Here is a 26,727-nt window from a genome sequence, read left to right on the forward strand (position 1 = left end):
TCACAGTTCTTTTCATAGGAGTAAATGTTTACTTAAGAATACTTAGAATATGATTAGAAGTTTGTTGTAGTAATATAAGGTTATAGTAATTAAATATATAAAAATATAAAAAATATGGAAGATATATAAAAGTAATTAAGATATATTAAAATCAGTTAAGAAAATTAAAGTTATGCTGTCTGGAGAGGAATTAATATAGTGTGTGCATAAACAAGAAGCTTCTTTAGGAACATCTTAAAAGTGGCTTGATGTAACATCTCAGTAGATTAACATAAAAAGGACTCCCCAGGAGGAACTCCCAAAAAGGTGGTTTGAGGTGATTATCCTGTAAATTGACACCTGTTAGAAGGCGTTGGCCAGAAAAGGTACTAAAGCTAAGGGGCCCCCTGCTGCAGTAGTCACCCAGACTCCAACATGAACCTGTACTGTCTCCACACTGCTCTGAGCTCTGACCTCTGACCAAAGACAGCCGAGAGGAGCACACTGACGGGGCCCCCTTAAGCTGTACCCAGGCACGCCAAAAGGATTTGTGAGTAATAAATTGCCTGTGTGATTCTTGCAACTAACTTGTGTGTCAGTCTCGTGTTTTTCCTCCAGTGGCAGTTAGTGTCGGCACTGATAAGTAGAATCCTCATAGCCGCCTCAAGAGAAGTCTTAAAGAGGCTGCCAGGCATGCTGATAAGCAGCAGAAGTGTCCCACTGCACAGGGAAGTCGAATCAAAGATGCCTGATTGACATTGACTTAGAGCTTGGGCTCTACTGGGACAATGTTTTAATTGTCAGAAAGCAAGGGAGTATGTGCTCTCAGGCATAAGTAGGTCATTTAACTCCCTGTATTCTATAACATCTGAAATCAGGCTTTTTTTTTTTTTTTTTTTTTTTTTTAAGTGAGAGGAGGGGAGATAGACAGGTTCCCGCATGTGCCCTGACCAGGATCCACCCAGCAACCCCATCTGGGGCCAATACTCAGATCAGCCGAGCTCTTTTTAGTGCTTGAGACTGACTCACTCAGACCAAATAGCTATCCTCAGCACCTGGGGCCAACACTTTCAAACCAGTTGAGCCACTGGCTGTGCAAGGGGAAGAGGGAGAAAGAGGGGACAAGAAGCAGATGATCTATTGTGTGCCCTGACCGGGAATCAAACCCGAGACTTCACGCCAGGTCAGTGCTCTGTCCACTGAGCAAACTAGCCAAGGCCTAGGCTTTTTAATAAACAGGAAGCCTTCTGTTTGAATCTGTCAGGGTCAAAGTAACTTTCTTTCATCTCAACATTTTTTAAAACATAAAATTACAGATTTGAAAAAGATCTTTAAAGTAGTGTACTCTTAAACCAAATCATTAGTTTTAAAGCTTGATCCCTAGACCAGCAATACAACATCACCTGGTAACTTGTTAGAAATGCAAACTCTGGCCTGGCCTGTGGTAGTACAGTGGATAAAGCATTGACCTGGACCGCTGAGGTCACTGGTTCAAAACCCTGGGTTTGCCTGGTCAAGGCACATATGGGAGTTGATGCTTCCTGCTCCTTCCCCCCTTCTCTCTTTATCCCCCCCCCCAAAATGAATAAATAAAATCTTTTTTTAAAAAAAGGAAAGAAATGGGAACTCCTAACAGTAAATCCCAGACTGGAGTTCAGGCCAAGCAATGTAATTTAATAAGCCCTACTGGTGATTCTGATGCCCGCTGAATTTTTAAGACCCCTTGCTTTAAAACTTATGGTAGAAACACTGTGGGAATATCATATAAAGAGAAAGGTCTGTATTTAGAATATTCTACTGGCCCTGGCCAGTTGGCTCAGTGGTGGAGCATCGGCCTGGCGTATGGATGTCCTGGGTTCAATTTCTGGCCCGGGTACACAGGAGAAGCGCCCATCTGCTTCTCCACCTTTTCCCCTCTCCTATCTCTCTCTTCTCCTCCTGTAGCCAAGGCTCCTTTGGAGCAAAGTTGGCCCGGGCGCTGAGATGGTTCCATGATCTCCGCCTCAGGCTCTAGAATGGCTCTGGTTTCAACAGAGCAACGCCCTAGATGGGCAGAACATCACCCCCTAAAGGGCTTGCTGAGTGGATCCCGGGCGCATGCGGGAGTCTGTCTCTCTGCCTCTTCACTTCTCCTTTCAGAAAAATACCCCCCAAAAATAAAATAAAAGAATGTTCCACTGATTTTAGGGAATATAAATTTTTTTAAATTTTTCCATTGATTAAAGAAGGAGTGGTCATTGTAGGGGAGAGAGGCATTACTCAGTTTTTCCATTTGGTTGTGCATTCATTGGTTGCTTCTCATATGTATGTTCTCTGACCAGGGACGGAACCTGCGACCTCAGCATGCCAGGACAGCACTCTATCCACTGAACCACCTGGCCAAGGGCTGGGAATATAAATTTCTTGACTGTTTTCAGTGGGATAGAACCATTTTATTTTGTTTATTTATTTAGAAACAGGAAAGGAGAGATGAGAAGTATCAGCTCATAGTTGTATCACTTTAGTTGTTCATTGATTGTTTCTCATATGTGCCTTGACTGGGAGGCTCAGGCTGAGCCCATGACCCCTTGCTCAAGACAGCAATCTTGAGATCATGTCAGTGATCTTGCACTCAAGCCAGATGAGCTCACCTTCAAGAAGGTGACCTTGAGGTTTTGAACTTGGGACCTCAGTGTCCCAGGTTGACACTATCCACTGCGCCACCCTGATCAGGTCCATGGAACCTTTTAGTTGCTGTTTGTTACTTGCACACTCTGCCCACATCTCTGTTAGTATTTCTATCGTAGCACTTAATTATACATACTTTTTTGCTAACTTCATTACCTGGGAACTCCAGTGTATAAACATAGTGAAGATGGGGACCATATCTGACTTGTTCTGTTGTGTCTCCTACACTTTATAGGATAGGTACCTGGCCCTTTGTAAGTCTCACCTAGTGGTTAATGATTATATGTGTATCTCTCCTTTTATGTGCCTCTTTAGGAAGCACTGAGACACTTGGCAACAGATGGATGGATGGATGGATGGATGGAGTTTCCTAATGATAGGAAATATTTTTGGATGCTAAGGTTCTATCTGATGAAAGTACCTTAACCTGTGAATTGAAAGTACCTTGGTGCATTTTCTTTTCCTTTAGGACATTAGCTGAATTTGGGCTAGCTAATGTTGACACTTCCCAAGAAATGGGCTCTAATTAGCATTTGTACATATGTTATTTTATTGATTTTATACCAACTTCATGAAGTAGGTATTACCTTCATTTTATAAATGAGGAAACTAAAAGTCAGAGCAATTAAATAACTTTTCAGAGTTCACACAATTAATGAGTGGCAGATTAAGAACCAGGTCTTTCAAACTCTTAAGGACTATTACTATTCAAAGTACTACTGCCACAACCTGACCTGTGGTGACGCAGTGGATTAAGTGTCAACCTGGAACATGGAGGTCGCCAGTTCGAAACCTTGGGCTTACCCAGTCAAGGCACATCTGGGAAGCAACTACTAGTTGATGCTTCCCACCCTTCCCCAACCTTCCCACACTCTACTTTTCTCTCCTCTATCTAAAATGAATGAATAAATAAAATCTTAGAAAAAAAATATGACTTTGTACTTTTTCTTGATGGCAGACTTTTAGTTTTAATTTTAATTCATGTAGTCCCTTTTCCCCTTCTCTCTTTATTAGTTTTGTTAAATTTGTTTATTCTAAGAAACATTTGAATGTCTCTAATGTAGAGACATTCAGGTGGGGGTGAAAGTGCAGACTGCTCTTACTAGAAGTGGGCTTTGGGTTTCCTAGTCACCTTATGTCCTTTGGTGTTTTTAGTCGCTATCTGAAATTAGCACATTTATCTGAACTAATTGGTGTCATTATATAGTACTCCATGTTATTGCTCCATGCAGACTTGGAAATTTGCCTTATTCATCAGAACAAAACTCAGTTAAGTTCTGTTTCTTTTATTCAGAAATTGAGAAGATTCAGAAGGGGCTTTCAAAAAAGGATGATGAGGAGAATTACTTGGATTTATTTTCTCATAAGAACATGAAGCTGAAGGAGCGGGTACTGATACCTGTCAAGCAATATCCGAAGGTAAGGCAGAAAGTGCCCGACTTCTCTGAGTTGTCTTTGTAGGTGTGAGTCATGCGCTAAAATAACGACTTCCAGAGACGGTGATGCATCAGAAACTTGAGCCTGTGAAACTTTTTTTCTGTACTTATGTACTTGTTTCTAGCAAATAAGTCCATAACTAATTGCATAGCTGTGGCCAAGAAAGAATTGTAATCTTTTCCGTATCAAAAGATTTTTTTTCTCTCTCTCTCTCTAATCAATAAATTAAAGCCTGACCTGCCCTGGCTGGCTGGCTGGCTTGCTCAATGCATAGAGCATTAGCCTAGCATGCAGACTTCCTGGGTTTGATCCCTGATCAGGGCAACATGAGAAGCAACTATCTGCTTCTCTTCCCTTCCCTCACTCCCTTCTCTCTTCTCTCATAGCCAGTGGCTTGGTTGATTCAAGCGTCAGCCTCAGGCACTAAGAATAGCTTGGTTGATTTTGAGCATCGGCTGTAGACAGAGGTTTCCGGGTCTGTCTCTCTATCTCCCCTCCTCTCATTTAAAAAATAATAATAAAATATTTTTCAAAACGCCTGACCTGTGGTGGCACAGTGGATAAATCATTGACCCAGAATGCTGAGGTTGCCACTTTGAAACCCTGGGCTTGCCCAGTCAAGGCACATAGGAGAAACAACTACTATGAGTTAATGCTTCCCACTGTTCCCCACCACTTCTCTTTCTTTCTCTCCCTCCCTCCTCTCTCTAAAATCAATTTTAAAAAAAAATTATGTATGTTAAAGTACTGAGGGTTGCTGTATGATATTATGGAAAGAGCACCAGACATCAGGGATCCTAAAACCAAATCAAAGAACTACTCTCATAACTTTAGGCTAATCACTTTATCAGTGCAGCTTCAGTAGTATATCCTTAAGTAAAATGAGAATGGAACGCTACCTGTTTTACAGGGTTGTTGAAGATCGAATTACATAATACATGTGGAAATGTTTTATAGGAGTATGTATATTTAGAAATCTGTCTTTATTTTTTTGTCAGTTCAATTTTGTGGGAAAGATCCTTGGACCACAAGGGAATACTATCAAAAGACTGCAAGAAGAGACTGGTGCAAAGATCTCTGTGTTGGGAAAGGGCTCAATGAGAGACAAAGCCAAGGTAAGCTTATACAGTGAAGCGAGAAGACACCTCAGTGCCTTTTTGTATAGCCCAAGGCCTGGTATGGAAGCTAGTATTTGTATATTTACAGAATGAGATGCCTTTAAATTGGTATTGAATGTAAGAGGTTATAGACCAACATAATTTACTTGCTGGGTAACCCTGAAAGAGCCTAAATGCACCCTGGTAATTGTTTTTTCTGACTTTTCACTGAGTAGTAATGGAAACAGCAATGACAACTACGGCATTAGGAGCCTTATCTATGAAAACTTGAAAGGGGAACTGTACTAAAACTTACCTAGACTAAAAACACTAAAATTTGAATAGCACGTTTCTAGTACATGGAAAAGTGAGAGCAGTAGTGTTGTCACTCCAGGTAGGTCTGAGGATTAGTTGTCTGGTTTATTTTATAGCCAGCTAGAATGCAAAGCCTATTTAAAGAAGGTATTCCAAAAGGAGTCTTGAGTAATCCTGACAATAGAACCTAATGCTTGTTTATTTTCATGCCATAGCCTCATATGTGCTGTACTCTTTGTAAGTGCCAAGAAACTTCCCACCAAAACAGAAGAGTCTTAGCATTCTAGGGTCAGGTTTTAGATGAGATATACCTGCTATAGCCTAAAAACGTACTCTTTCAGGCCTCCTTTTCTGCAGTCTAATTGATGAACATTGTTTTCTCAGACCCTGTTCTTTTGTCCACTCCTATTTCTCACTAGACTACAGTTAGAGCTGAAGTGTGTTATTCTAGCTAATGAGATTTTCTCTCTATCCTGACTTCTTTTCCTCTCTCAGAACTCACCAGGCCATGTAAGCAGATAAGAAGCTGCTGATTAATGGCTCTACCTGGGATTTAAAAGCAAATGCTTGCCAGCCCTGGCCCAGTAGCTCAGTAGCTTAGATAGAGTATTGTCTCAATACACCAAGGTTGAGGGTTCAATCTCTGGTCAGGGCACATACAAGCGTCAACCAATGAATGCATAAATAAGTGGAACAATGGATCAGTGTTTCTCTCTTGCTCGCTTTCTCTTTCTCTCAAATAAAAGAAAAGTTCAGTAAAAGCAAATGCTTGGCAATGAATCAGTCAATGATTGACAGGTCCTGGCCAGGCAGCTCAGTGGATAGAGCATCATCCCAGCTTGCCAAGGTTGCAGGTTCCACCCCTGGTCAGGGCACAAATGAGAAGCAACCAATGAGTGTACACCTAAATAGAACAACCAACTGACACCTCTCTCTCTCTCTCTTTTCCCCTCTACTCTGCCTCTATTCCCCTTTCCCCGCTCTCTCCTCTACTCCCCTCTCTCTACCTCTACTCTTCCTCTATTCCCCCTCTGTTCCCCTTCTATTCCTCTCTCTCCCTCTCTCCTCTCTCCCTCTCTCTTCCTCTCTCCCTCTCTCTTCCTCTCTCCCGCTCTCCCTCTCTCCTGCTCTCTCTCTCCCTCTCTCCCCCACTCTCCCTCTCTCTCCCTCTCTTCCGCTCTCCCTCTCTTCCTCTCTCTCCTCTCTGTCCTCACCCTCTCTTCTTTTCTCCCCCCTTTCCCTTTCTTCCCCTCTTCCCTTCTCTCTCCCTCCTCCCCTTTACTCTCTTCTCTCCCATTTTTCCTCCCCTTCTCCTCCTCTACTTCTCCCCCTCCCTTTCTCCCCCTTATCCTCCTCCTCTCCCTCCCCTTCCCCTCCTCCTCACCTGCCTTTTCTCCTCCTCACCTGCCTTTTCTCCTCCTCCCCTTCCCCTCCTCCCTTCTCCCCCTCTCTAGTCTCCCCCTCCCTTTCCTTTCCTCCCCGTCCTCCCTTCCTCTCTCTCAAATTAGTGGAAACATTTTTAAAAAGGGAAAAAAAGCAGAGCTGCCATCCAGTACAGGAGTTTTACTTCTTCTGCATATTTATCCTAGAAAACAAAAAAAACCTTTTTTTTTTTAACTTTTTTTTTTTTTGTATTTTTCTGAAGCTGGAAACGGGGAGAGACAGACAGACTCCCGCATGCGCCCGACCGGGATCCACCCAGCACGCCCACCAGGGGGCAAAGCTCTGCCCCTACAGGGCGTCGCTCTGTTGCGACCAGAGCCACTCCAGCGCCTGGGGCAGAGGCCAAGGAGCCATCCCCAGCGCCCGGGCCATCTTTGCTCCAGTAGAGCCTCGCTGCGGGAGGGGGAAGAGAGAGACAGAGAGGAAGGAGAGGGGGAGGGGTGGAGAAGCAGATGGGCGCTTCTCCTGTGTGCCCTGGCCAGGAATCGAACCCGGGACTTCTGCATGCCAGGCCGACGCTCTACCACTGAGCCAACCGGCCAGGGCCCCCCAAAAAAACTTTTGAGCCTTAGCCAGATGGCTCAGTTGGTTAGTGTGTTGTCTGGAAGCACAAAGGCTGCTGGTTCGATCCCTGATCAGGGCACATACAGGAATATATCAGATGTTCCTGTCTCATACTGTCGCTCTCCTTTCTTCTCTCTCAGTCATTAGTAGAAATAAATATCTTAAAAGAAAAAAATAATTTGAGAAGATATATGCACCCCTATGTTCATTGCAGCATTACTAGTAATAGCCAAGATATGTAAGCAACCTAGATGTCCATCAATAGGTGCATGGCTAAAGATGTGTGTATGGAGGGGTGGGTGCTACAACTTGCACTGAAATATTCAGAAATTTTAAAAAGAATGAAATCTTGCCATTTGCAACAACATAGATGGACCTAGAGGGTATTATCCTAAGTGAAAGTTGTCAGACAGAAAAAGATAAATACTGTATGATTTTATTTATATGTGGACTCTGAAAACACAAAATAAATGAATAAACAAAACAAACACTATATGGAGAAAAAGCTGATGGTTGCCAAAGGGAATCTTTTCACTTTTGTTTGTCAAAAAATTACTAAACATATGGAAATTATCAAATGTGACCCATAACCAAGGAAGAAAATCAGTTGATAGAAAAAGATGCAGAAATAATAGATTTTGGGATTTACTGACAAGACTTTAAAATAGTTATTATAAATATAATTTGTTTAAGTATGTGGAGGAAAAATAATTAGGAAGGAGATGGAATGTATAGAAAATGAAAATGTAATAGCCAAGATGCAAATTTCACTGAATGAACATAAGATAATATAAGACACTGAAAGAGAAAAATGAGAGGAGTGGAAATCAGATAAATTAAAGGCAGGACTGTTCAGGCCAAAGTATGGAGATAAAATAAACAAAGAAAATTAAGAGTCTTAGTTGCCTACAGAGCATTACCGTGCAATCTAGCATATGTGCAATTGTAGTTACAGGAGAGGAGTCAAGGGCAGAAAACAATTTTAGGAAAAAATTAAAAATAAATAAAAGTAAATGCTTAGCAGTGAATCAATGACTGGCAAATAGCTATTATCTGAATAGAGATTGAAGTGTATCTCTTCTATACACCAGGGATTCAAGACAATAGTTAACTTTTAGCAGCAGACCAATTGCAGGTTTAGGAGGTATGTGTAAATTATTATTCTCTAGGACTTGTTTTACTTTTTTCTTACACTTTACTGTTTTCCTTGGATGTTACAGTTATTTCTTGTTGTCCCTTTGGCCTTGAGGTTAAAGGCATCATTAACTCCCTAGTCTATATGATGTGATATTTAGTTTTCATTTTTCCACAGGAGGAAGAGCTGCGCAAAGGTGGAGACCCCAAATATGCTCATTTGAATATGGATCTGCATGTCTTCATTGAAGTCTTTGGACCCCCATGTGAGGCTTATGCTCTTATGGCCCATGCTATGGAGGAAGTCAAGAAGTTTCTAGTACCAGTAAGGAAATCCATATCCTGTATCTTTTAAGCATGAGAGAACTAGGCTTTGTGCTGTTGCTAAGGCAGGGGTTTTTAACCCAGGTCTCTGCATAACCTGTACTTATATTTTTCTGAGGTGGTCCATTACTTGTACTGAGTTTTTGAAGCACTGTACCCAAGACCACTCTACCTATCCTTGTCTAATGTGGTTTTAGTTGTTTATTAGTATCTTAGGTCCACATTGTGTCTGGCATCCTTACTTGTTAACAAAAAGTTAACAGGATCTTCACTGAGCTGAGTATATATTTTGGTACTGGTATGGAACCAGGAGGTTATGATAGGAAAGGGAGAAACTCTAAAGAGTCTAGTGGATAATATCAAAAACTTCTAGTATCCAATCTTAGTGGATTAAATTTGACCTGGATGTATTCAGGGCTTTCTTTTTCTCCTAGAAGAATTTTATTCAAGTAGAGTTTGATTTGAAAGAGGTATGATTATTATAGGTTTGACTGTTGATATTAAACAGATTGGTGTGCAGCTCCTTTGAGAATGTAACTGAGGCCCAAGGAGAGTTAGGATAGACAGGGTTACCTGTCTTGCTAATTACCACCTGGTCAGAGGGTCATCAGTTCTTTGAATAATTAGAAAACGGTGCAATTTTTGCCTTTTAGCAAGGCTTGGTAGTTGTTAGAATTAACATATTACTGTTGAATATTTAATAACCAAGGTTGAATCTGGAACCTCAGAAAGCATTTGGAACTAGAACTGAGCAAGCATCACATTTTCGTCACTAAAACTAGGAAGAGGTGAGCTACAGTTCTTGGTTTTCTTGAATATGTAAAATGTAGTGTCAGAGGATGTGAGAATTGGTAGAGCAAAAATTTGTAAACAGTGTGTACTTACAATGCTGAGCTCCAAGGATTCCAGCACTGTCTCAAATGTCTCAGAAGCTGCTTTGCTTCCAAACTACCTTGTCTGCATTAGAATGATCAATGTGAAACAGCCAATTTTAAATATCCTGGAGAAGAATCCAGAGCTGGTAAATTTTCCTTTAAGGGAATTCTTTTGACTCTTTTGTTATATTGAAGCATTTTGAGCCATCTAGCTTCTGAAAGATGACAGGGGAATGCCCATATCCTCTTTATCATTAGTCTCAGCATATTTTTCAACAGGAATAGGTTTACAAGGCTTCCATGTAAGTGGATCTTCAAAAAAGATGCCTGCCAGGGAGACTTGGGTTTCCTCAGTGTTAATGTGGTAGTTGGGAGGCTCTAAGCAAATTGGCTGTCATTGGTCACTTGATTCTCTGGTGAATTTCAAGCAGCAGTAATGTATGTGTAAAGTAGGAGGAGGAAGTGAAGAACTATGGAGGGACATCTCTCTGGTGACTAGAATTTTCTATTCTAGAAGCTGTATCCATCTGGGATATATAAAAATACATGAAGTATTGTATTAAGACTAAATGGCTCTCTCATCAGGAAATATGTGAATATACTGCAGATGACACGACTCAGTTCTTCCCTATCATGAAGAAAAAGAGTGAGCCTGTTTTCACATCCATGACCAGAGTTGTTCATTTTCCCCTTAGAACCATAACTATATTAGAGAGACTTCCATGTACAGCAGGAAGAGCACTGGACTGGGAGCTTTATCTCTGCGTCATCTTGGACAAATTATTTCACTTTTCTGAGCTTTGTTCATCTCAAACATATTTTAAGTATCTCATAGGTGGCTTGGGTCTGAAGTTACAAAGGGATTGAAGCTCCTCGGGAGCTTACAATCTAGTAAGAAAGACAGACAATTTAAAAATGATCTAGTAAATGCTTGGGTAGAAAAAAATTAAGAGGATGCTGTGGGAAAAGAGGAGATACTGGGGGTGTCATCAAGTGAAACTTTTTCAAAGGAGGTAATATTTTAGATCAAGTCTCGTAAGAATGGGGGAGAGTCTAATGATTCAAAGCCTAGAATCTGAATTCACATCTAGAGTGTCCCACTTACTAGCTATATGTCCTTAGGCTGGTTTCTTTATACTCTCTGAATCTGTTTTCCCCACTATAAAAAAGGGGGGGGGGGAGATCTGCCTACTTGCTTAAGGGTTATGTTGGAGATTAAACTGAAAAATCTATATAAAGCTGCTTATGTAATACCTAGTACATACAGCTTAATTGATGGTAGTGGCCTTAGGAAGAGGAAACCATTTGCAAAAATGGGTGTGTAAGATATGCCAGGTTCTGAACTAAAAGTTGTTCAGCATGGCCTGAAAGGAGGTTATACCTGAAGGGAGGATAGAAGTGATGATCTAGAGAGCCAGACAGGGATCACATTCTGAAGAGCTACCACATTTTAATGTAGATGAAACACTTGCCTCTCTAAAGAGGTGACAAGTAGGGTGCTCTTTGACTTCAGAGAATGACCTCTGAGACTTCATCTGGGCTTTCAGATCTGTTCTTAACACTCAAGGCTTATGTGGGCTAGATGATTTCCAGCAATAAGTGGAGATGTTACACTCCTTGCCTGACCTGTGGTGGCGAAGTGGGTAAAGCACCAACCTGGAAAGCTGAGGTCACCGGTTCAAAACCCTGGGCTTGCCTGGTCAAGGCACATAGGGGAATTGATGCTTCCTGCTCCTCTCTCCCCCTTCTCTTCTCTCTCTAAAATGAATAAAGTCTTTTAAAAAAACAAAACACTCCTCATTTTTTATTTGCAGGATATGATGGATGATATCTGCCAGGAGCAGTTTCTAGAACTCTCCTACTTGAATGGAGTACCAGAGCCCTCTCGAGGACGTGGGGTGCCTGTGAGAGGCCGGGGTGTTGCTCCTCCTCCTCCACCTGTTCCCAGGTAAAAATAATGTAGACATCCAGAAATAGGATGTAAATTTGACTGCTAGTACCATCTCTCTTAGTGGTACGCTTATCTCCAACTTAGAAGGGCTCTCAGAATTTGTATCCTGCATCTAGTGGATTTCTAGCTCTTGGTCACTTTGGCCATAGTCAAGTGCAGCAGTCCTACTGAAACTTTTGGTCTTTTAATTTTGAACAGTTCTAGCATTTTTAAATGGTCTATGACTTTGGAATTTTACCTTTTGTCACTGATCTTTGTGGAGTGTTCAGACTCTCCAAGTCAGTCCACTGTGGAACCTGAGGAATCTTCCATTTTGACTCTTAATTCCTACTGATGCATTTCTCTATTTTTTTTTAATAATAGTCTTTTTAAGGCATCATACAATCCAGATAGCTCCAGAATTTGAAAACAGATCTAACCATGAAAATAGCCTATTTATTAAAAAACTCCATTTGAAATCAACTTTCTTAGATGCTGTATTTTGGAATTGTGTATCTGGAACCTGTGTAATTTTGTTAACCAGTGACACCCCAGTAAGTTTAATAAAAAGGGGATGTACTTTTTTTTTTAGGGGCCGTGGTGTTGTGCCTCCTCGGGGGGCTTTGGTGCGTGGTACACCAGTGAGAGGAGCCATCACCAGAGGTGCCACTGTGACTCGAGGAGTGCCACCCCCACCTACTGTGAGGGGTGCTCCAGCACCAAGAGCACGGACAGCAGGCATCCAGAGAATACCTTTGCCTCCACCCCCTGCACCAGAGACATATGAAGAATATGTAAGAAGTTTGAACAATGTGCCATTTCCCACTACCTAGAAGTTGCCAACCAGAGGAAGCTAAATAACAGGGCCTTGGCCTTTGATTTAGGTGGCAGGGACTGCCTAGAAGATTTAGAATCTGCTCTTTTCTCTAGCAGTGAATGTTAACCCATGAAGAGAGTTTTGCAGTTTAAGCATGGTTTACTACTATGTGTATGTAGATTAAACAGGAAATAAGCTATACCTTAATGTACAGTGTTTTACTAAGGGAGCTCTCACCCACTACTACTGTCACCAAAGTTCAACTTTTGTACCTTATTTTCCGTCCACACTCAAAGGGTTTTTGTTTCTGTTTTTTAGTTTGTTTGGTTGGTTTTGTTTCATTTAAAAAAAAAAAATCTTTCTCTCTTGACTTTTCTACAATGGTTGAAATTTCATGTTCTGTTAATGTAGAAACCTGCCATCCTCCCATGGGATACAATTACCTTCCCTGCCCTCTGTGATTCTGACTTTGTATTTCATTTTATTTGTTCTAGGGATATGATGATACATATGCAGAACAGAGTTATGAAGGCTACGAAGGCTATTACAGCCAGAGCCAAGGGTGAGTCTGGCAATACAGTTGCTATTTTTTTGTCCTATGGATGGATAGAGGGAGTGGGAAGGACAGAGATTTAGGTAGCACAAATCTAAGAAGCAATGTCTCTTACCTTTTGAGGGTATCCCCTAAGCTTTGGACATTTGTAAGGCATGTACTTAGGTTTGCAAGTCTGGATAATTGTGAATCTTAAATTATATTGTAGAATCTGAAAATAGCAAATGAAAAATTCCTGAGCTATGACTACATGGAAACAAAGGGAAAATGTCTTTAAATTAATTGGATTTATTATTTAAAAATATCACAGTCACATTAAAGTTATATAAAAATTTTAAAGGAAACTAGAATCCCACTGCAATAACGTAGGTTCTTTTCTGCACTTTTCTTAAAGAACCTTTTTTATATATATGTATCTTATCTGTGATTGATTGAAAAAGTGTCTCATAATTCTGCAGTGGGGGCAGAACAGTTCTTTTCCTGTTAGTTTACTCTCTTCCAGTGAGCCCTATAAATAATATACACCAGGCATCCCCAAACTATGGCCCGCGGGCCGCATGCAGCCCTCTAAGGCCATTTATCCGGGCCCCCGCTGCACTTCCGGAAGGGGCACCTCTTTCATTGGTGGTCAGTGAGAGGAGCACTGTATGTGGCGGCCCTCCAGCGGTCTGAGGGACAGTGAACTGGCCCCCTGTGTAAAAAGTTTGGGAACCCCTGCTAGTCAATTTTGGGTTGTGTTTTTTCACTTTAAATTGTGAGCTATCCATTTTTATTTGCTATAGTTGTTAGCTGTTCATTTTTTTGAGTACATAGTTATATATGTGTTAGGAATGTTTTGTAGTTTGAACATGGGAGAATGAACATTTCCTGTATTATATACATAAGTAAAATGACAGAAATATATTTAGAAGAAAGGTGAAACTGAAACATAGTTGCTGTAAGGTTCTCTAACACTCTGTCTTTGGCTTTTAGGGACTCAGAATATTATGACTACGGACATGGGGAGGTTCAAGATTCTTATGAAGCATATGGTATGTCTTTATTTCTGTGGTGGGGCAGAAAGTGCAAGTAAGTGCCTGAGGGAATGCTGGAGTCTTAGGGATCAGATAGTCACACATCTGAGGAGAACCCTTTAAAGGCCAGGTGTTGGTAGATGTGACAGTAGGAATCCTGCTCGTTTTTGTTTTGTGGTGTGTGGTAGAGATAAGGGTACTATTACTCCTGGAAGGCTAAGCAGATGTCCTAAACTAGGACTCAGGTTCACCTTGGTGTGGTTGGAGCAGCAGCCTTAAGCTGAAGTTGATTTTCTTTTTCATACTTTAGGCCAGGAGATGTCTAGACCTAGGTTGTGTTTTCTGGGCCTTTGCTGCTGATACCTAGGCCACATCCAACTCTACTCTTCTGCCCACCTCACCTTTTTTTATTTTATTTTTTTTAATTTTTTAAATTTTATTTTATTATTTTAATTTACAGACACAGAGAGTCAGAGAGAGGGATAGATAGGGACAGACAGACAGGAACAGAGAGAGATGAGAAGCATCAATCATTAGTTTTTCGTTGTGACACCTTAGTTTTTCATTGATTGCTTTCTCATATGTGCCTTGACTGTGGGGCTACAGCAGACCAAGTAACCTCTTGCTCAAGCCAGCGACCTTGGGTCCAAGCTGGTGAGCTTTGCTCAAACCAGATGAACCTGCGCTCAAGCTGACAACCTCGGGGTCTCGAACCTGGGTCCTCCACATCCCAGTCCGACGATCTATCCACTGCGCCACCGCCTGTTCAGGCCTCACCTTTTTTTAAATGAGTTTTTGGTTTTGTTTGTTTGTTTAGAGAGAGAAACATCAATTTGTTGCTCCACTTGCCACACACTCGTTGGTTGATTCTTGTATGTGCCCTGACCAGAGATCAGACCCACAAACTTAGCATATTGGGAAGACATTCTAAGCAACTGAGCTACCTATCTAGGATGCTACCTTGCTTTTAAAAACAATTTTGGATCTCATGGAAAAGAATCTCACTGTAGAGGAAATAACAGCGAAAAGGACCTAGATCGCAAGTAGCTAGTCAGAGCAGATTGGGACAGGAATAGCACCTGTTAGATTAGAAGCTACAGGGACTAGAGCCAATTCAGGGCAGCACTGGCACCAAGATCCTTACTGTCTTGGAGACATCTCAACTCAGTCCTCGATCCCAAGAGAGCTATAGGGACTGGAATGGCTGTACGACCAAACTGCCTTCCCTGAGGTTTGGTTGAAAACACATAGCTCAAGAGCGTCATTGAGCCTGACCAGGCAGTGGCGCAGTGGATAGAGTGTCGGACTGGGATGTAGAAGACCCAGGTTCAAGACCCTGAGGTTGCCAGCTTGAGCGTGGGCTCATCTGGTTTGAGCAAAGCTCACTAGCTTGGACCCGAGGTTGCTGGCTTGAGCAAGGGGTTACTCGGTCTGCTGAAGGCCCACAGTCAAGGCACATATGAGAAAGCAATCAATGAACAACTAAGGTGTCGCAGCGAAAAATTAATGATTGATGCATCTCATCTCTCTTCGTTCCTGTCTGTCTGTCCCTATCTGTCCCTCTCTCTGTCTCTGAAATAAATAAATAAATAACATAGACTTAAAAAAAAAAAAAGTGTCCTTGAGAGCCAGTTATGGCCTGTATTAATGGGCCACAGAGGAAGTGCCATGTGGCCATGGATGCAGAGAGAGCAGCCCATTAAATGTGAGGTGTTTTAAACATACCTGTAGGGATTCCAGAATTCTTGGCAAGGGGTTCAGCAGTTGACAGTTCTTAAGATACTAGTTGACAGTCTAGCTAAAAAGGGGAGCCTCTTAGGGTTTCCCACAGGTGGACAGGCTGAGCTCAACTCCTTAGCACAGTATGTAGTAGCCAATCAGCTACTTGCCGAGGGAAGCAGTTTTCACTAGTTCTAACTAAATGGCACTGGACATTTGTCATTAGTAACACCACACTGCCCTACTCATATGCCACTATTTAAAAGGGCAGTGTGATTGCCCTGGGGTATTTCTCTCCACATCAGTGCTACAGCATAATGGGGCCTCTGTATGTGTTGGCTAAATTGTATTTCTCTTTTGCTGTATAAAAGACTGAACTGAAGCCCTGGCCTTGTAGCTCAGTTGGTTAGAGCATTGTCCTAAAGCTCAGAAGTTGCTGGTTCGATCCCCCTTTAAAACACATACAGGAACAGCTTGATGTTCTGGTTTCTCTGTTTGTCTCTCTTCCTGCCTCTCTTAGGAAAAAAAAAGAATCAGCCAGTGAATGCACAATGAAATGGAATAACAAATCAGTGTTTCTCTCCTCCCACCCCTTCCTCTGTCTTTCTAAAAATTAATTTAAAAAAAAAAAGATTGGACTGAAAGGTAGACTGCTCGTTGTGTTCCTGGTATGATCTTGCCATAATTAATCTGTTCTGATTAATGCCCCCCCCCTTTTAATTTTTTTAATCATTTTTTAATGTTTTATTTCACTGATTTTTTAGAGAGAGGAAGAGAGAGAGTGTAGGTAAGAGAGACAGGAACATCTGTTCCTGTATGTGCTCTAACTGGCTCAAACTGGCGACCTCTATGCTTCGGGATGATGCTCTCTAACCAACCAAGGATCCAGCCAGGACTGATTTCTGTCTTTATAAACAGAATTGGAAAAATAAACTATCTTGTTGGTACCCAGAAGCAACTTGGAAAATGATGGTCATGTCTATTATACTAGGCATAGAAACAGGCTTAGGTAGGGTTCTTTGTGACTTGAGAGCCATGTAAGGGGTTTTAAACCTATAGTGATAAAAGAAGATGTTCCTGAATGCAGGCCACTGAAGAAGTGAACTGGCATGGGTAAAGTATAGCAGTGAGTGAGACCAAAAAGGTTATGAACACAACTCATTTTTCTGAGAAGTCAGCTCTAGAAGTAAGTGATCCTCTCCCTCAGGCTTTTCCCTGTCATGAAAGAAAGCCATCTGAGTATGTCACCCATGTTGTCTGGCTTCTCTGGACTGTGGGCCCAAGGAAAGAAATAACGAATTCTCCTAATCAGTGCTCTAAACAGATTTGATCGTATATCCTTTTGCCAGAGCAGTAGGCCTTGGCTCTGCTGGTGGGGAGGCTCATGAAAAGTGGTCCTTGCTTCCTTCTTCCAGAGAGCCAGAGGACACTTCTCCATGGGGAAACCTGACTTCGCTTTTGGATGGAAAGGCAGCTTTCTGCTTCCAGTTGGAAAGACTCCCAGAAATTCACCTTACCTGAGACTGTCTGGTTGCTTTGGGAACAGAAAAGGGCATTGCAGACCCCCTGAAGTTGATTTCTGCACTGTCTCAGCAAATGTTGGGTTTTGCGAGGTTTGGGAGCTGGAGTATAGATCATGTTGCCTATGGAGAGTCTCCAGGCGCTTTCTGAGTGTTCCTTCCGTTCATCCACTCACAACTCCCCTCCAATTGGGAAATTGCCTAAGCTACTCAGGAAAGCCAAGTAGAGAGAAAAGAAGGACCACTTGGAGAGGTAGCAAGACAGTGGAAGCAAAGCAGTGTGTTTTTTTTACCAGGTGACTTACCCCTGCTCCTCCCCAAATGCCTAGGTACATGGTTTCTAAATTGTTCTTGCTTTCTTCATAGGCCAAGACGACTGGAATGGGACCAGGCCATCGCTGAAGGCCCCTCCGGCTAGGCCGGTGAAGGGAGCATACAGAGAGCACCCATATGGACGTTATTAAAAACAAACATGAGGGGGAAATATCAGTTATGAGCAAAGTTGTTACTGATTTCTTGTATCTCCCAGGATTCCTGTTGCTTTACCCACAACAGACAAGTAATTGTCTAAGTGTTTTTCTTCGTGGTCCCCTTCTTCTCCCCACCTTACTTCATTCTTAACTCTGCATTCTGGCTTCTGTATGTAGTATTTTAAAATGAGTTAAAAATAGATTTAGGAATATTGAATTAATTTTTTAAGTGTGTAGATGCCTTTTTTCTTTGTTGTTTAAATATAAACAGAAATGTACCTTTTATAATAAAAAAAAGAAGTTGAGTAAAAAAAAAAACCACAAACCTGTTAGTTTCAAAAATGACATTGCTTGCTTAAAGGTTCTGAAGTTAAGGCTTGTTAACTTTATCTTAGTTTTGATTTGAGGCATCCCGTATAGTTGTAGTTGCAGAATCCCAAACTAGGCTACATTTCAAAATTCAGGGCTGTTTTAAGATTTAAAATCACAAACGTTAATGGCAATAGGTGCCACCATGTAAAAGTGAGCTCAGACGTCTCTAAAAACATTTCCTTTAAAAGCACATGGCGGTTGAATCTTAAGGTTAAATTTTAATATGAAACATCCTTATGAATTAAATAGTTGATGCAATTTTTAACATTAATTGACTTAAAAAACAAGATTAGGTTTGTAAAAATGACTTTTTCATTATGTGGGTTTTGAAATCTAGCCCCAGACATACAGTGTTGAGAGATACTTAGTAGAGACTAGGTTTTGAAGAGGTTGATTGGGGGAGAGGGGCTGGCCACCTGAATTGAATTTGATGCAGAGCTTTTTAGCCACAATCTTTCAATTAAAATTTCAGTATTTAAAAAGACAAAGTATTTTGTCCATCTGAGATTCTGCACTCCATGAAAAGCTCACTTGGACACTGGGGCCAAAAGCTGGTGATTTCCTTAAGTTGACGGTTGTCAATATTGAACTTTCCCAAAATATAGTCAAGTATGTCTCAACACTAGCATGATATAAAAAGGGACACTGCAGCTGAATGAAAAAGGAATCAAAATCCACTCTGTACATAAGTTAAAGTCCTAATTGGATTTGTACCATCCTCCCATTTTGTTTTTGGAAGATTAAATGCTACATGTGTAAGTCTGCCTAAATAGGTAGCTTAACTTTATGTCAAAATGTCTGCAGCAGTTTGTCAATAAAGTTTAGTCCTTTTTTAATCAAAGTAAATGTGATGAATTGTCATTTTTGTGGGTGGACAATAAAATAGTTTTCTCTTTCAAATAAACTTAAATTAATTCTAAAGTTAATGAATGGGCTTGTTAAAAGTTGGAGACATTCTTAAAATGGTGGTGGGGATTTTATTTTAAGTTTACCAAAAAAAAGTTTATCGAGTTGTTAAGTTTTAGTTTAAAAATAACCAAAGCTTTTTCACCCCCTGGAAGTTGTTGAAAACAGTTTTATCTAATCCTATCACAAGATCCAGTATCTGAAGAGAAAAACCCAATAAAACCAAAACTTGGACTGATTTCCACATGGAGGTATCAATATGTAAAGTGCCAGCTACCCTTGTTGCATCTTCTGTAGAGCCCCTAGGTGGTCCTAAGAGTGACACCAAATCTCTGTGAACTTGAAAAGGGGTAGCGCCTGTTACCTGCTTTTAGAGATGACAATTCAGCAAACCCTGGATGCCCTTAAGGGTTTCCCTTCTAATCCCAGAAATGCTATTAATAAATCAGCTGGGCTGGGGCAGGATCTGGCATGATAGGCTGGCTCTGTACTCCCTTCTGAGAGGTCAAGAGGAAATGACGGAATTGGTTGGCCCTGTTTCTACTCCTGTTCATTTTCAGGGTTCGCATGCCTTTTCTAAATGGGCCACCTAAAACTGCTCGGGGGTGAAAAATCCTCTTGTATGAAGTGCCAAGCTGCCTGCAGCAGTGCATGATGGACATTTTTTTTCTTTTTAAAACACACCAACAAAAAAATGTATTTGTAGATTGTGATAAAGTGTAAATAACTGAATTTTCAACCATGGTTTGAAGTCAGCTTTCAGGGCATTATGTCTTGTTTTGATGAAAAGAGATCACTCTATACCCCCCTTTTTAAAGGAAAATTATCGCAAGAGAATCAGGATGTGTAAAGCTAACATGCATCGCAAAAAACCAAAGGTAACCTAAATGTCTGATTTTAATAGCACATATTTCTCTTTTACATAAACTGTGACAGCAACTTGCATAAACAATTCTTTAGCTGTTAATTTTAATGTTAAAACTTTGCAAAAACTTGTTTAATAAAAATAGCTGTAAAAAGAAAAACCATATGCTGCCGCATAAATTAGCCATAACTCTTAATAATCCTGCCCATCACAAGTAAACTGTAATGTAACCTGGGCACAAAGTCTGACATCTTAAAGGACACAGTGTAAAATTTCAGTGACTGTAGATTAGATCTCCCCAAAGTAAAGCTTTCTGCTCAGCTATTTTAAAATGTACGAGGATGAGCCCCTATAGGTCCCCATATTGATATTCACAATGAAATGTTAATTAAAATTTCCTTAAAGTTGCATGTTTCTCTCCTGTAATGTATAAACTGCATGCAGGATCTCTATCTTTTATTTTGTATGTCTTTAAAACTTCCTTTTCGAGAGACTGATCTCTTACTTCTCCATTTTCAGGTCATTGAAAACTCAAGACATTTTGTGAAGTAGAATGGGTAGTAAAGACCCATGTCAGGTATGTTAAGGTGGCTTTCTATTAAGGATGTGAGACTTTATGCTAACTAAAAAGTTCTGCTAAGAGGTGGCCTGGGAGATGATCAGTGGGTGCATCTTCCTAGTATGATGTTTGTATCATTTATAACATGACCATGTTTATATGTTTGTTTCTAGTTCTTGAATTTACTGTATTTGTAAGAAGTAGACAGTATCAATTTATGGCTGTTGAACCCCACTCTATCCTATCAGTAACCTAATTAGGCAATGTTTCATTTGGAGTTCATTGGTTGTAAGCTACAAAGTAACTAATGTAAACAAAGGGAATTTATTAGAAGGATGTTATGGTTTCACAGATTTAGTATGAAGCTAGAAAATCTGGTTTAGGAACCAGAGTGACTGCAGAGAACTGAAGCAGCAGTGGTAGACCTCAGAAGCGATCCTGAAGTGGTGATAGCTGCTTAGGCACTATTGTGGAATAAGTGAACTCAAACCATGTTTGGTTTCTTTTTCCCTCAAGATTTCAAGTTATAGGGAGGGAATGTCAGACTGGATTAGCTTGAATCACGTCCCCCATACTTGAGCAGTATACAGTAAGAATAGTTTAAAAATATAAAGAATAGTTGCTTGACCAGGCGGTGGCACAGTGGGTAGAGCATCAGACTTGGATGCAGAGGAACCAGGTTTGAAACCCTGAGGTCACTGGCTTGAGCAAGGGGTCACTCGCTCTGCTGTAGCCCCCCCCCCAAATCAAGGCACATATGAGAAAGCAATCAATGAACAACTAAGGAGCCACAACGAAAAATTGATGCTTCTCATCTCTCTCCCTTCCTGTTTGTCCCTATCTGTCCCTCTCTCTGACTCTCTCTCTGTCTCTGTCACACACACACAAAAAAGAATAGTTTAAAAATAACATAATAGTCCACAAAAGGAAGTCAGGGTGTAATTAGGAAAGAGAAATGGATTCTGTGTAGCCAAGAAAACAGTTGTCCAGTAATACCTGTATTTTACAGAAGTAACTGAGAATTAGGTAAAGTGATCTCCCAGGGTCCATAATTAGTATTATTAGTAATCAAGCCCAAGTTGATATCTTGCCAGAACCTACCATCTGACTTATCCTATACTGCTTATAATCTAAGGAAAAGGGTATTTCTCATACTTAGGCAACCCCTAGTAGGGAAATTATTTTATCAGGCAAGCCCAGGGTATCAAACCTCAATGTTCCAGGTCTATGCTTTATCTACTGTACCACCACAGGTCAGGCAGAGAGGGCCATGTGTCTTGAGCATGGTTTGAAGCACCCACAAAGTCCTGCATGATATTGGTCACATAAATGGGTAGGAAATTTTAAGGGAAAGTCTCTGAATGTAGAGAAGTTACTCTCAACTCTGCCTAGGGTAGTCTAAAGAACAGAATTTTGGGGAAACTTTTTTGTGTGTGTGGTAGAGACAGAGTCAGAGAGAAGGACAGATAGGGACAGACAGGAAGGGGAGAGAGATGAGAAACATCAATTCTTTGTGGCAGCTCCTTAGTTCATTGATTGATTTCTCGTATGTGCCTTCACAGGGGTGGGGGGCCACAGCAGACCGAGTGACCCCTTGCTTGAGCCAGAGACCTTGGGCTCAAGCTGGTGAGCCTTGCTCAAACCAGATGAGTCTGCGCTCAAGCTGGCGACCCCGGGGTCTCGAACCTGGGTCTTCCACATCCCAGTCCAGGGCTCTATCCACTGCGCCACCGCCAGATCATGTGGGGAAAATCTTTGTTTTATTTGGCCTGTAATTTGTGCTTGAAAAGGCATCTGTTCACCCATTTTTTTTTTTTTTTTTTTTTTTTTTTTTTTTTTGGTATTTTTCTGAAGCTGGAAACGGGGAGAGACAGTCAGACAGACTCCCGCATGCGCCCGACCGGGATCCACCCAGCACGCCCACCAAGGGCGATGCTCTGCCCACCAGGGGGCGATGCTCTGCCACAACCAGAGCCACTCTAGCGCCTGGGGCAGAGGCCAAGGAGCCATCCCCAGCGCCCGGGCCATCTTTGCTCCAATGGAGCCTTGGCTGCAGGAGGGGAAGAGAGAGACAGAGGAAGGAGGGGGTAGGGGTGGAGAAGCAAATGGGCGCTTCTCCTATGTGCCCTGGCCGGGAATCGAACCCGGGTCCCCCACATGCCAGGCCGACGCTCTACCGCTGAGCCAACCGGCCAGGGCCTGTTTACCCATTTAAAGTGTATAATCCAATGGTTTTAGTATAGTTATATGCTGCATAATGATTTGGTCAACAACAGACCACATTTACAATGGCAGTATACTGTATAGCCTATTCCAGGGGTCGGGAACCTTTTTGGCTGAGAGAGCCATGAACGCCACATATTTTAAAATGTAATTCCATGAGAGCCATACAACGACCTGTGTGTGTTACGCATTATCCAATAAAAATTTGGTGGTGTCCCGGAGGACAGCTGTGATTGGCTCTAGCCACCCACAACCATAAACATGAGTGATAGGAAATGATTGGATTGTAATACATGAGAATGTTTTATATTTTTAACATTATTTTTTTATTAAAGATTTGTCTGCAAGCCAGATGCAGCCATCAAAAGAGCCACATCTGGCTCACGAGCCACATGCAACTGGCCCCTTGAGTGTGGCTCTTCCACAAAATACCGCGTGCGGGTGCTACCTCGATAAGGAATGTACCTACCTAATATAGTTTAAGTTTAAAAAATTTGGCTCTCAAAAGAAATTTTAATCGTTGTACTGTTGATATTTGGCTCTGTTGACTGAATTTGCCGACCACTGGCCTAGGTGTCTAGTAGGCTAGACCATCTAGGTTTATGTCTGTATACTCTGTGATGGTCACAAAACAACAAAATTGCCTATTCGTACATATTTCTCAAAATTTATCCCCATTGTGCCTGACGTGGTAGCACAGAGTTAAAAGGGTCAACCTAGAGTGCTGAGGTCACTGGATTGATATTCTGGTCTTGTTTGGTCAAGGCACATATGAGAAGCAACAGTTGATGCTTCCTGCTCCTCCCCCATTTCCTTTATCTCTCTCCCTCCCCCCCTCCCTCCCTCCTCTCCTCCCTCCCTCCCTCCCCCCCTCCCTTCACCCCTCACTCCCCTCTCGGTAAAATCAATAAATAAAAATCTTAAAAAAAAAGAAGTGCAGCTAAGAGAAATGATGACATCGGATCACTTACAGCGGAATGGTGGAGTCTTGGTAGCATTGTGCAGGGTGAAATAAGCGAATCAGAAAAAAACAGGAACTGCAGGATTCCATACATTGGTGGGACATAAAAGCGAGACTTAAGAGGCATGGACAGGAGTGTGGTGGTTGGGGGTGGGGGGGAAGGGGGGGTGGGGGAGGGGTACAGAGAGAACTGGATGGAGGGTGGCGGAGGACGCTCTCTCTTCGGGTGATGGGTATGCAACAGAACTAAATGACAAGATAACCTGGAAATGTTTTCTTTGAATGTATGGACCCTGATTTATTGATGTCACCCCATTAAAATAAATATTTATAAAAAATAAAAAAAAGTGTATCCCCATTGTTAAGTGGCTCATGACTGTATATACAGAGTTGTACAAGCATCACCACAACCATTGTAGAACATCTTTCTCGCCCCAAAAAGAAATGCCAAGCTAAAAATTAATGTAAGGAGACATCAGCAACTACTAGGGCTTTCTGACCACAAAGGGTAAAACAGACTGAGACTGCTTTTTGTTTTAGGAACAGCAGCCTGAAAGTTGGAAACCAAATGGCTGCTTGTCTACAGATATACAGAGAGCTCTTGAACCAAGTAAACAAGGGAGATAGAGGTAGTATTGGTAAGATGTTTTGTTCAAGTTTTTGAAATTTAAATATTCTCTTCCTGGCCTCAAACCCTGTGGTTCTGTGTCCCCCAAAGCTTTGCCCATAGATCATTTCTGGGTTAGAATGCATAGGCACCATACGGGTTCCCTCTTTCTTGATATATAGGCTCCTGCTTTGTGTGAGCCTATACAGCTGCTGTTTGCTGGTAGTGTTACTATTAAGTAGTTGTTCTATTTTCTCATCTTATCGCTTCTCAGTCTGTGAAGTGATCTTGACCGTAATTTATTTATTTATTTTTATTTTATTTTTGTGACAGAGACAGACAGACAGATAGGGACAGACAGGGAGGAAGGAAGAGAGATAAGAAGCTTCAATTCTTTGTTGTGGCACCTTAGTTCATCGGTTGCTTTTCCATATGTGCTTTGCCCTGGGGGGGTGGGGGGCTACAGCAGAACAAGTGACCCCTTGCTCAAGCCAGCAACTTTGGGCTTCAAGCCAATGACCTTTGGGCTCAAGCCAACAACCATGGGGTCATGTCTATGATCCCACGTGCCAAGGACCGTGTGGCTAGTAATTCCAGGTCCTGAGTGGGAATGGCATGGAATGAAGAAATAAACTTAGAGAAAAAAGATGGGATCAGGAGGTCTCTTTGCATCGCAAAAGATAGCTTGCAAAAAGCATCTCCACCCCCATACCTGCTTTATTTATAGGGCAGAATAAAGTCATTAGCAAATCAAAGAGATCATTGAAACAGTCACATTTCCAAGGCAACCCAAGAATTCTCCCAAGTGCAGAAAACCCCCTCCATACATAACATCTTAACTTCACAAAACAAAGGATAAAAAGAAAACTGCCTCCAATCTCTCAGAGGGACTTGGGGGATAGGAAGAGTAGAAACAATCCAGCATCACAGCTAATATAAAGGTATTGGGAAAAAACTTAGCCTTTAGCAACTTAAGCAGGCAAGTGAGGTGGAAGGTTGGGCTGACTGTCAGCTTACTGCTAGTCCCCCACACCTGTGTCCCCAAAAAATCTAAACCACAAGGACCCTGTCAGGTTGCGGTCCCCAACACCCACAGTCAAGCCAGCAACCCTGCACTCAAGCCAGCGACCTCAGGATTTCAAACCTGGGTCCTCTGTTTCTCAGTCTGATGCTCTGTCCACTGCACCACTCCCTGGTCAGACGAACACATTATTTTTAAAAGGAAAAAGTACAGTGTGTCCATGAAGTCATGGTGCACTTTTGACCGGTCACAGGAAAGCAACAAAAGACAATAGAGGCCCTGGCCAGTTGGCTCAGCGGTAGAGCGTTGGCCTGGCGTGCGGGGGACCCGGGTTCGATTCCCGGCCAGGGCACATAGGAGAAGCGCCCATTTGCTTCTCCACCACCCCCTCCTTCCTCTCTGTCTCTCTCTTCCCCTCTCGCAGCCAAGGCTCCATTGGAGCAAAGATGGCCCGGGTGCTGGGGATGGCTCCTTGGCCTCTGCCCCAGGCGCTAGAGTGGCTCTGGTCGCGGCAGAGCAACGCCCCAGAGGGGCAGAGCATCGCCCCCTGGTGGGCAGATCCTCGCCCCTGGTGGGCGTGCCAGGTGGATCCCGGTCGGGCACATGCGGGAGTCTGACTGTCTCTCCCCGTTTCCAGCTTCAGAAAAATGCAAAGAAAAAAAAAAAAAAGGACGATAGAAATGTGAAATCACCAAATAAAAGGAAAACCCTCCTAGTTTCTGTAGGATGATGTGGCAGCATGTGCGTATGCGCAGATGATGACGTAATACCGTGTATACAGCAGAGCAGCCCACAGCCATGCCAGTAGAGATGTGGATGGTACAAAGGAAAGTTCAGTGTGTTCTGTGGCTCGCTAAATTAGAATCCATGACCAAAGTGCAACATGAATATCGGCGTGTTTATAACGAAGCGCCACCACATAGGAAGAACATTACTCGGTGGGATAAGCAGTTGAAGGAAACCGGCAGTTTGGTGGAGAAACCCCGTTCTGGTAGGCCATCAGTCAGTGACGAGTCTGTAGAGGCTATACGGGATAGCTACCTAAGGAGCGCTAAAAAATCTGTGCGTGAGCCCACATCGGACTGCACTGAATAGGTATGAAACTGGGAGAGTTTTCCTCTTATTTGGTGCAGATTTCACATTTCTGTTGTCTTTTGTTGCTTTCCTGTGACCAGTCAAAAGTGCACCATGACTTCACGGACACACTGTAAGTCCTGGCTGGTTGGCCCAGGTGTGGAAGTTCCGGGTTGGATTCTAGTCAGGGTACACAGGAGAAGTGGCCATCTGCTTCTTCGCCCCTCCCCTGGCCCTTTTCTCTTTCTCTCTCTCTCTCCTCTCCTCTTGCTCTCCCGGCTC

The 26,727-nt window shown here is 42.2% G+C and overlaps 1 protein-coding gene across 3 annotated transcripts in view; it reads left to right on the top strand.

Annotated features, from left to right (window-relative positions):
- The window catches only part of KHDRBS1 (KH RNA binding domain containing, signal transduction associated 1), a 43,145-nt gene that overhangs the window by 9,880 nt on the left and 6,538 nt on the right, over positions 1-26,727 (top strand). The window contains exons 2-11 of one of the 3 annotated variants that reach the window (XR_010750226.1): positions 3,941-4,065; positions 5,082-5,198; positions 8,815-8,961; positions 11,650-11,783; positions 12,358-12,559; positions 13,077-13,144; positions 14,108-14,166; positions 17,754-17,946; positions 20,520-20,577; positions 24,284-24,381. Coding sequence is in view for 1 of the 3 variants with exons in the window: in XM_066375716.1 (XP_066231813.1) it covers positions 3,941-4,065; positions 5,082-5,198; positions 8,815-8,961; positions 11,650-11,783; positions 12,358-12,559; positions 13,077-13,144; positions 14,108-14,166; positions 17,754-17,851 (950 nt within the window). In the remaining 2 variants the exon portion in view is untranslated. Of the gene's footprint in view, positions 1-3,940; positions 4,066-5,081; positions 5,199-8,814; positions 8,962-11,649; positions 11,784-12,357; positions 12,560-13,076; positions 13,145-14,107; positions 14,167-17,753; positions 19,076-20,519; positions 20,578-24,283; positions 24,382-26,727 lie in introns of those variants that run through there. The other 2 variants (XR_010750225.1, XM_066375716.1) reach the window with 2 other exon arrangements.

The sequence above is a fragment of the Saccopteryx leptura genome, chromosome 3, assembly GCF_036850995.1.
Source record: "Saccopteryx leptura isolate mSacLep1 chromosome 3, mSacLep1_pri_phased_curated, whole genome shotgun sequence".
In the NCBI taxonomy this organism is placed as follows: Eukaryota; Metazoa; Chordata; class Mammalia; order Chiroptera; family Emballonuridae; genus Saccopteryx; species Saccopteryx leptura.